Here is an 11,503-nt window from a genome sequence, read left to right on the forward strand (position 1 = left end):
AAGCTTTAAATAATTTTCCTTATTTGATGATTGCTTAAAGTTGAAACAATAACAATCCCACTAATCTAGGTCCCTACACAGTTTATCACTAAATCAATAAAAAAAAGGTTTAAACCCTCCCTTGGTTTTCATTTTTGTATGAAAATCTCATTTCGGTCTTCATTTTTTCATCTGTTTTAATTGGGTCATATTTTTTGTAAAAATGAACACATTTTACCCTAACCATTAACTGGTCTCAGACGATGTTAAATGTATGAGCTGTATTTTTTCTTTTATCGACGTGGTATTGTGCACTAAAATTGAATGGCTCTTGTGTTTTATCCAGGTGGACGACCAAGCCCTAACATTTAAGGGCATCCCCTCTCATCCAAAGTATATTTTCGTCTTGGGGAAGAAGAGGTTCATCTTTCGTCTTTCGTCTTCGTCAAGCACACATGCTGTCTTTCGTCTTCGCCAAGCACTGTGGTGTTGAGGTACTGGTAAGGATGTCTCGTTCATCTTCCTCTTGCAAATGTTTGGGTTCGGCCATGCAACACAGTAGTGGCAGTCTTAGGAGGTTGGGTGCAAAACCAACATGCTTATGTGGTCAGAATGCAGTGTTCTGTATTGCGAGAACCCCTAAAAACAAGGGGAAAAAAATTCTAGGGTTGCCTTAACTTCAAGGTCAGTTTTACATAAGCATAAATCTTTGTATATTTATTTGGGTTTTCATGAAGGAGTGTGTGTTCTTGTTGAACAGGGTGGGAGTGAAGAATTGGTTGGCTGCAACTTCTTTCAGTGGTGCATTGAAGAAGGAAATGAAGGAAATGGCTAAATGTAGAAGAAAAGAGTGGTAGTGTAAGAAATGAAGAAGTGGGTGTGATGAGCATGGAACACAGTGTGCTGCAGATGGAAGAAAGATATGGTGAAAAGATGAGAATGGCTTTTATAGAGAAAAGTTTAGTTAAGTTGGAAAAGTGGTTGAAATTCTTAATGGGGATGATCTTTGTGATATTTGTTTTGAATGGAAACAGACATTATAAAAGTTACCTTGGTAACCAATATCTACTTATTCATGACTCCTTTTGAAATATGTTCAAAACCTTAGAGTAGATTGAATCTTGATATGATGTCATCTTTGTCCTGTTGGCAGCCCATCTCTTCATAATGTAAACCCTAATGTCTTCTAACATGTTAATAATAGGCTTAGACCTACTATCAACTAGCACACTATTAAAGGCCCCACACATGTTGTTCACAAGAGTGTCACATTATGATCTAGAGGTGAATCTAGATCTTGACCAAAACCTAGGATAAGTAAATATAACTTGTCAAGTATTTAAATGTCAACTGTGAGTATATCAAATAATTATAAGACTTAATACATACCTAGGTGGAATGGCAAGCCAGTATTTAAATGCGTCTAAATTTATGTCTTTAATATTCCTCATTCCAGCCTCCCATTGTTGTGGATGTGTGGCTGTTGCTGCCCTCCACATGAGACGTTTAAGGTTTTCTCCAGGAAATTTTTTTTCTGAAGTTTGAATATAAATACCTAACACAAAATCTTTGTTCTACCCCAGGTAGAAGATCTTGAATAGCTGGAAAAAGACCCTGACATATTCAAGATATTGAGTTACATATACAATATATTGTAATTAACATTTGTGTAATGAAGATATTCAGTTATATGTAGAAGATATTGAACATCGACTGACCTTTTGTTGGTCTGAAATAAATGTGCATCTTGCACATACAGCTGCCCCACCAAGTTCCTTAATTAGATGCTCCAAGAACCAAGTCCACGACTCTTTGTTTTCTACCTCAACAACAGCATATGCTATGGGCAACATTTGGTCGTTTCCATCTCTTCCCACTGTTGTTAGTAACTCCCCTCCATACTTGCCTTTCAAAAAGTTTCCATCTAACCCAATAATAGGTCTACAACAAATGAAACTATCCTTGCATGCCTTCAAGCATGCATAAAATCTTGAAATATTACCTCACCATTACTGTTATCAACTTTTATTTGTACTGTTGTACCTGGATTTGTTTTCAGCAACTCATGACCATAATCATAAAGTCTTCTAAATTGTTCCTTGAATGACCCTTCAACCTTATCTTTTGCCATGGCTCTTGCCCTAAAAGCCATATTTCTTGAAATTCCTACATTCCATTTCCTAGTGACTTTCTCCCTAATGTCCATGACCTTCATAGTAAGGTTTTCTCTCACAGTTTTCTCCATCCTTTGACTCAACCACTTTGAAGTCATCAACTTTACATTGAAATCTCTACTACAGCTGTGAGCATCAAACAATTTTCTTAGTTGCCATGCATTGACATCACTCCTAAAGGAACAATAGGCATACCATTTACAATTTCCTTTTCCACCCAAGAACTTCACAGAAATCCTTTTCTTGTCATTCTTAATTAATTTTAAACTTCTCCCATTACTTAGTGCATAAGTCCTAATGGCATCTGTGAATTCATTTTTCTCAGCGAAATAGGTTCCTACTTCCCATTTATAAGCCTCCAAAGTTTTAGGCATACTAAAAGTGGGAAACCTTATCTTAGTGGACCCATCATTGTCCTCACTATCTGATCCACTAATCAACTCCTCTGATAGCCACTCATTGTCAGACAACCCACGAACATCATCAATACAAACATTATCTGACCGTGAAGACTCAAGTACTGCACTAGAAGGTTCTTGTCTCACATTTCCTTTAGAAGTCCCAATGTCACACTGAACGCTGACATCAATTAGACTTTCTTCACTAACATCAACTTCTTCATAATCTACATCTTCGTCCTCAGTCTCTGTCTCATGTACATCCTCACCCTCACTGTCCTCTACATCATCATCCTCTCCTAAATCCTCTAGCTCAAAATCATGTACCTCAGCTTCCTCTACATGATGGACCTCACCATCCTCAACCTGATGGACCTCAGCATCCTCACCATCACCCTCACGGGCACCCTCCACCATTTCTGTTCCAACTTGAGTATGGCACTCAGCATCACCCTCAGCCTCCACCATTTTTGTTCCAAGTTCAGTAAGGACCTCACCCTCACCCTCATGGGCATCACCCTCACCCTCCACCATTTCTGTTCCAACTTCAGTATGGACCTCACCATCACCCTCATGGGCATCACCCTCACCCTCCACCATTTCTGTTCCAACTTCAGTATGGACCTCACCATCACCCTCATGGGCATCCCCCTCACCCTCCACCATTTTTTTTCCAAGTTCAGTATGGACCTCACCCTCACCCTCATGGGCATCACCCTCACCAACTCAATCAATCATTTCTATTATTTCTGGTTCCATCATATTATGAACCACATACAGATGAACTTCATCATTTAACCTAGCAATGTTTAACATATGCATGGCACTCCTATCATCAATTAACAATTCTAACCTATCTAGGTCCACAGACTGACCTCCTAAACTGTACCATAATTCTTTGATGTCCATATGACCTAATTCTTTGACTGAGGCTACTATGCCAAAATAGCTCCATAGGTCTGGATCACAAGACCATTCAGCTCTCTCTCCATCAAATTTTAACTGCCCATTATCATCACTGACAAAATCTCCACAGTGGTGGACCACAACTTTAATACGTTCCTCATCCATATCAACAAGTTGCTTTTATACCCTGTACATTATGGGGGTTAAAAAATCTTTGGGATATTACAGTCCTACCACTACGGGAACACTCACTAACTAAACACTCACATCGACACAGACAGGAGGACAAGGAACAAACACTACAAAAAAAAAGCTTATTTAGAGGGGGTTTTATTTTCAATTTGCGGGGGTTTTTACCCTCCGCTAAATAAATTCCGGGGGTTTTTCAAACCCCCGCAGTTTGAGTCGCCACAAATTATCTGCGGGGGTTTTTTTTGCCCCCTGGTATCATATTCAATTTGCGGGGGTTTTTCTGCGGAGGGTAAAAACCTCCTTTATATATTCAATTTGCGGGGGTTTTTCGGCGGAGGGTAAAAACCTCCTTTATTACTGACTATTATTTTGAGGAGGTTTTTAACCTCCTTTATATTTTTGTCACTTTTTTGTTTAATGATTATTAAAATATATAATATCGTTTTTTGTTTGATGATTATTAAAATATATAATAACTATCTATTTTCATTAATTTTTTTTTTCAATTTCAAAATTAAATAAATTTAATTTTTTTCTAAAATTATTTAATACCAAACAAATATGATTCATGTGATTAAAAAAAGATTGGAAACAGGTCTTTATCCATTGGGAATTGCTGCACTAAAGTCTAGATTCATGAATATTGAGATTCATGAATATTGCTTATATTGTCCTCATAAGATTCCACTAACCATACATTTACTCTACATAAATGAAATTATTTCTGAAATGTATATAAAGCATATGTCCTGCTGAGTGCATTTTTTGCTCTAGTAATTCATCAAAACTAAATCTTGAACTGATAGATTCATTTCATTCAGATAATCAGAAAGTTCGTAAGAAAGCAGAAACCCTTTGTGAAGGAGAAAAATATTTCTTCTATTCTTAAGCATTCAATAAAATTATTCATCCTTTGCATGTCTCTACTAATTTCATTTCATACCAAGCCAAGTATTTCCAATTTATTTAAGGATCATGTTCAGACAGGTAAGCCTTGTAAGTCATTAATAATTCCTGAAGAAAATTAATAAAAAAAAAAGGAAGTAGAAAGATGCCTCATTCTTGGCAGTTATATCTCTTCCACTCCCTTGGACAGGCCTCAAAGCAATTTCCAGATAGTCAGGGGGTGTTATTTTTCTGTTATCTTCTACTAGGTCCAAATAAAAGTCCTGCCAGCAAGAGGAAAGAGAAATAAGGTAAAGACTGAAACTAGATAACAGAAGTAGGCTAAAATGACATAAGGACACAGGGTCAGAAATTAAGAATTTCAAGTTTCCCAAAATATGAGGTGAAACAATGACAAAAGGTTTGTAAGCAACTCACTCTAAGAAGCCAGACAAAAATAGGGGAAAATTGACCCAGTTCAGACACCGAACTCCTCCCTCCAGATGCTCTAACACGAATGTGCTTTGTCATCTGAGTGACAAGAGAAAGTCCATCAAGAGCAGCCTCATCGATACCACCCATCTACAAAAGAGAAAATAGGGAATGAATTTGTATCTTCACGAGTGGATCAACAAACTGGTCACTAAATTATCAAAATCAAAAAGTATGCAGAAGTAAAAGCACACTCAATTATACGTAAATATAAGATTTTATAAGATAACCCAACCTGGTTATAAATAAACATGCTAGACAAAAGGACAGCCAATGAGAAGATCTGGGTGCTATATGTTCCCTGTACATTAAGAAAAACAGAGAAAAAGAAGGAAAGAACATCACAACGGATGGAAATGGCTACCTACGTATACACACATATAAATGAATCATATTTGTTTCAGTGGTGTCCTAGTCATAAATTTCAGAAAGCTCTCTGGCAATGCCTAATAAATTATATCTACCCTACGCCTAATAATTTATGCCATCCAGCCAAATACATCACACATATAAATGAGTTCGGATCTTATTACCTTTCCAAATGAGAGAACAAGCTAATAAAGAGTCACAATTCAGAAAGGTAACTTCTCCTTCTTAACCTGAAACTGAGAAATCAAACATGTGGTACATATCATTTACCTTTAAGAAATCAAGCATGAGTGAATTATACATGCATTGAAAATAATTGAAAATAATAAATGACTATTAATTATATTTTCAACTCATACATTTGACTAATTGATATCCTCGTCTAAATGGTTTGTAGCCAATTGAACATATTCATTGTCATTACTATAAAATTTTTCCAACTCTTGATCTTGGTATGGTTCGTTTTCATATAACTCTTCTTGTACCTCTTCTCCCATTTCATACAAATCTCTTGGCTTTAAATGCACAGCAACACTCCATCCTTCATTAACCACATCATCAACATAATATACAATTTGTGCTTGAGATGCCTCAATATAAGGTTCATGTTCTTCACGGTTTCCAATATGAATAAGTCTATCAAAGTTAACACAATTAAAATTCCATTGATCCTTTTTATATCCTCTCTCTCTTGTAGTATCTACCCACTTACACTTGAAAAGAACAACTTTGAATCGACCATAATAATTAAGCTCAATAATATCCTCCAACTTTCCATAATAGGATAAGTCTGCTTGCCTTAAGTTCCTATCAACAGTACTTGAAACACAAGCTGTATTAGATGTTAAAAAGACACCACTATTTTGTGTTCTCAATCCCTCATCACGAGTCAATGTTCGAAATTTGAACCCATTGATGTTGTAAGCAGTAAATCTTCTAGCATTATCCAATGGACCTCGTGCTAGAAACTTCAAGTCAGTAGACATTGAATTTATTGTTTCTGGATTCATAATCTAAACAAGGAAATAATGTTAGACATAATTAAAAGATAACTTGGTAAGTAAGAGAAAGTGTTCTATTTGATCACCCACCCGCCTTTGAAACCAATCAACAAACTCTTTAAACACTCTAGTTTCTATCTCAGTAGTTGAAGGTCGCCTTCCTCTTGATCTTCTTTTTATTAGATCTCTAAATTCACTACAAAAATTAATTACATTAAATGCATAAAATACAAGAATAATGTGGTTCAATTTGTTTAACTACAAATCACACACTTAATGTAGTGTACTTACTCAACAAACGGTGTGACTATCGCACAATTTAAAAGCACATATCGATGGGCTTGTAGCTTTTGCATATGAGTTAAAGTAAACATTGAGGAACCTCCTACCACCTTCCCACCTAGTGGGAATATAGATGACACAAAACACTCATTATCATTTGGGTTATCACAAACACGTCGTTGTCTATTGAACCTTGTCTCTATATCTTCAATGTATCTAGAACAAAAAGTAAGAGACTCTTCAGCTAAGTATCCCTCAGCTATAGAACCTTCTGGTTGTGCCTTGTTTCGTACAAAGGTCTTTAAATGACCTAACTCCCTATAATAATGATAAATAATTACATTAAATAAATTGGACACATATAATATCATACCTTGAACTAAAAGTAGTTAGCAATTACCTTTCTATAGGATACATATATCGATAATGAACTGGACCTCCAAGCTTTGCTTCCTCTACCAAATGAACAGTTAAATGATCCATAACTGTGAAGAATGATGGTGGGAATAACATTTCTAAGTGGCAAAGTGTAACCACAATACAATTTTGAAGCATTTCAAGGTCTTCAAGATTTAAGCTTTTACTACAAAGGGCCTTAAAAAATGAGCAAAACTCCACCAAGGTTGCAGTGACATGGTTTGGTAACAAATTACGTATTGCCAACGGAAGTAATTGCTCCATTATAATATAGCAATCGTGACTTTTTAGTCCTGATATTTTATGTTGAACATCATCAACACATCTAGAAATGTTACTTGAGTAACCATCAGGTACTAAAACATTTTTCAAAGTTTTGAGGAACAACCTTTTGGTATCACGAGTTAGTGAAAACAAAGCAAGGTGGTATCTTCCATTATCATCTGGCCAAAGATCCTGTCTTATGCCCATTTCCTTCAAATCTTTCCTTGCATTAAGATTGTCTTTGGATTTAGGCTTTTCATTCAACAAAGTATAGATTAAATTGTCAAATACATTCTTTTCAATGTGCATGAAGTCTAAATTGTGACGTAACAAATTAGACTCCCAATATGGAAGTTCAAAAAAAATGCTTCTTTTATTCCACTGTTTAACTTCTTGTCTGTATCTTTTTCCTTTACCATCCAAATGAATTCCTCTCCCAAATGTAACATTAATATTTTCCACTTGCCTAAAAATGTCAGATCCTGACAATTTTAGTGGTGGATTTCGTTCTTCAGTGCTTCCATCAAAGCGAACACGATTCAATCTAAATTTATGGTTTCTACTTAAAAAGCGACGATGTCCCATAAAACACCACTTCCTACTATGAGGAAGACGACAAGGTTCTGCATCAAAGTTACAAGTAGGGCAAGCTAAACCTGTGTGTGTGTTCCAACCAGATAAAATACCAAGGCCAGGAAAGTCACTAATTGTCCACATAAGAGCTGCTCGCATTCTAAAAGTTTCATTCAATGAAGAATCAAAGGTCTCCACCCCATCATTCCATAGCTCACGTAACTCATCCACAAGGGGTTGTAAGTACACATCAATACTATTTCCAGGCATCTGCTTACCTGGAATGATCATGGGTAGGATCAATGAAGTGTGCTTCATACAAAGCCAAGGTGGAAGATTGTATGGAATTAAAAACACTGGCCAAATACTATAAGTAGAACTCATAGTGCCAAAAGGATTAAAACCATCACTAGCAAGGCCTAAGCGAACATTTCGAGGATCTAAAGCAAATTCAGGATGCATTACACTAAATGTCTTCCATGCCTCACCATCCCTTGGATGCCTTATAACTCCATCCTTGTTCTCTGAAGAATGCCATCTCATATGCTCTGCAGTCTTAGAGCACATAAACAATCTTTGCAATCTTGGTTTCAAAGGAAAGTAACGTAAAACTTTTGCAGGTTGCTTTTTTTTCTTCTTTGGGTTCCATCTAGATGTACCACAATGTTTGCATGTTTGCAAATCCTTTTCATCATCTCTTAAATATAACATACAATGATTTGGACATGCATCTATTTTGGTATAGTTAAGACCAAGTTTGTTGATGATTTTCTTAGCCTCATAAAAAGAAAGAGGCAACTTTGCTTCACTAAATGCATCTCTTAGCAAATCTAGGATCATAGTCATTGCCTTGTCACTTAATCCACACAAAACCTTGATATGATATAATTTGATTACAAACTCTAATTTTGTGTACTTGCTCCCGTCACACAATATTTGATTTCCGTCATTGAGAAACTCATTAAATTCATTATGATTCTCCCTTGGCCTTTCATTAATAACATCATCTTCACCCAATGGTTGTGATCTGCCTATATTAGTACCTTCTTGCCTATAATGTCCAAATGCTTCATTTATCATTGTTTCCATTGGATTTTCAAAATGAAATGTCTCTTGTGACTCATCTTCATTTCTAGAAATATCTTGTCTTTGCCTCTCACCATGAAGATTCCAAATAACATAATTTATGGGAAATTGTTTTAAAATCAAGTGCTCCTCAACTATGCCTCTAGCTTGCCATTTCACAAACCCACATTTGGGGCATGGACATCGAATTGTGTCTCCAGAGGCCCCATTCTCAAAAGCAAAATCTAAGAATTTTTGCAAACCAATTGAGTATTCAACTGTATTTCGGGGCTTAGTTATCCAAGATTTATCCATTCAAAAATATTCCTAAACAAAATAAAATACACTAACACATGAAAAAGAATACAATATTCATGGAAAATACAAATAAATAATGAATTAGAAAAAATGAAATACTTGTTTCTACTAACCAATACAGCAAAATTTACTGGTATAAACAGCAAGGAAATAATGCTGAAACAGCCAGCAACATTACAGAAAACAGCAAGCAATCACTACTAAAAACAGCAAACAGTAATGACAGAAAGTGCAGAATGTGCAGAATTCTGATACAGCAACTGCACAAAATCTAACCAGCAACAGCAGAATAAAATTCTGGACAGTAGCAATATTTTAATCAAATGCATTATCTAGTAATACCTATGAATGGTTCAGTAAAATAGAGTAACCAATATGACCATACAGACCATCAGACAATTCTTCCCATGAATCCTCACTATTCATACTACTTTAATTGTCCATTTACAAGATATTAAAAAACAGACAAGACAAACCAATGAGCACATACAATTAGTACAACCTCTTATACAATTCATGCATTCTCGAAATTAGAAAATTAGCTAAGTTAAATACATTTACACTGTTCAAGTTATAGATTTATATCTATACACATTTGAATCTATCAACCATAGAACCAATAACACATAATCTTTTTGTTCATTATAATTCTTTCAAGATTTTAATATAATCACAATCACATTATATCATAAACGTACCCAAACAATAGTTTAACCAAGAATCACAAGATGATAAGGTTAATAAAATTTATCCACACAATTATACACAACGTATCATGTAGTCTTTCACATTATTCACACACAAACTCATTAAACCGAATGTTCATCAGGGTATAACAATTCATTCACTCATTCAACCAAGTCATTTCAATTCAACCAAATTGATAAGAATACCATTTCACAATTTCTTTAACAATCACAAATGGCATTTCAAAGAGATTTACCTCCCCATAATCATTGTTCTACAGCAGATTAAATAAATAATCCAAACCATAAAATTACCCATCATTTTATTAACACCTAAGACAACCTACTAATACCCAACTCTTTTCATATTTCAATGAAACCTGAAACAACCACAACCTTCATCCAAAGGTACACAAATTTCCAGATTATAACAAGACCATTCAACTTCAATATGCATTAATTCAAAAAGAATTCATACAACCCAATTTAACCCTTTAAACATCCCCAAACATACACCTATTATTCCAGCTCATAATTATATCCAATATGAATATCAAGTTCTTAATTTACAATTAGAAATTAAAACACATGATATACCCATTTCCACCCACCAACTATCATATTCACTTTTCTACTTAACAGAGATAATACTCATTTAAGATTTTCATTTAGCAAAAAAAATTACAAATTAATAGAAATTATACATTATCACATTTCGAACAACCAATTCAAACCAAGATAGCTCCTGATACCAATAACAACATATATCTATAATTTTTGGAACAACCAACATATCGAAACGGTTCCAAAGAATCAAACCACGAACACCAATTGTTTTCAAACGTTTACATGCAGCTTATTAAAACAAGAAAGACAAGATCCCCATACCTTTTCTGAATTCTTACCACCTCCAAAATCCTACTTTTGCTTACCATCTTTGTTTCCCAATTTAAAACCACAACAAATATGGATATATCTTGATGCACTTTTGAAGTATTAAAACACATACACCACTCAATAAAATGCATAAACTTGATGAATTAGACATTTTCCAGTTAATATTCATTTGACCCTACAAAAACTGAAAGAAAACCAAATGTCGAACTCAAGTTACTCGTTGATGAAAAACATGATTGAAACTGGGAAGAAGATAACCCACTAAAGTGACGCAGAATGAACTCAATAAAACGCTGCACCAAATAAAAGCACAAAGAGTTGTAGAACGATGTACCTCCGTGACGTTATGAGCTCCGCTGTCTGCCGGTCCCAGAACCCCCGTTGCAGCTTCGTCCACCGACTACGAATCTGAAAGGAAAAGGAAACACGGGCAATCCAAAGGAGAAATGAAAGAAATGAATGACAACAGGAAATAGAAGAAGGAAGAAAGGAAGATTGCGTACCTGCGAGGGAGAAATCGGATGGAATGAAGGGGGAACTGATTTTGCGGATGGAATTAAGGGGGAACTGATTTTAGGGTTCAGTGGAAGGGAGAAATTGAATCA

General features: G+C 35.4%; 1 protein-coding gene across 1 annotated transcript; it reads right to left on the minus strand.

Annotated features, from left to right (window-relative positions):
- Positions 1-4,615: 4,615 nt before the first annotated feature.
- LOC128195250 (uncharacterized) lies at positions 4,616-9,741 on the minus strand. Its single transcript, XM_052872485.1, has 10 exons — positions 9,687-9,741; positions 9,531-9,586; positions 9,429-9,471; positions 7,079-9,242; positions 6,789-6,996; positions 5,881-6,408; positions 5,262-5,327; positions 4,973-5,116; positions 4,705-4,818; positions 4,616-4,663 (listed from the first exon to the last, which is right to left on the minus strand). The coding sequence occupies exons 1-10, from the start codon at positions 9,739-9,741 to the stop codon at positions 4,616-4,618; spliced, it is 3,426 nt and encodes a 1,141-aa protein (XP_052728445.1).
- Positions 9,742-11,503: the final 1,762 nt, after the last annotated feature.

This window comes from Vigna angularis, chromosome 2 (assembly GCF_016808095.1).
Source record: "Vigna angularis cultivar LongXiaoDou No.4 chromosome 2, ASM1680809v1, whole genome shotgun sequence".
Lineage (NCBI taxonomy): Eukaryota > Viridiplantae > Streptophyta > Magnoliopsida > Fabales > Fabaceae > Vigna > Vigna angularis.

Excerpts from the sequence above, each read along its gene's own strand:
- LOC128195250 (XM_052872485.1), bottom strand. The coding sequence starts at position 9,741 with ATGAATAGTGAGGATTCATGGGAAGAATTGTCTGATGGTCTGTATGGT. Across the intron at positions 4,819-4,972 it reads TTTTTGTCTGGCTTCTTAGA|GACTTTTATTTGGACCTAGT; the intron begins GTGAGTTGCTTA and ends TCTTGCTGGCAG. Across the intron at positions 4,664-4,704 it reads ATATAACTGCCAAGAATGAG|GAATTATTAATGACTTACAA; the intron begins GCATCTTTCTAC and ends AATTTTCTTCAG.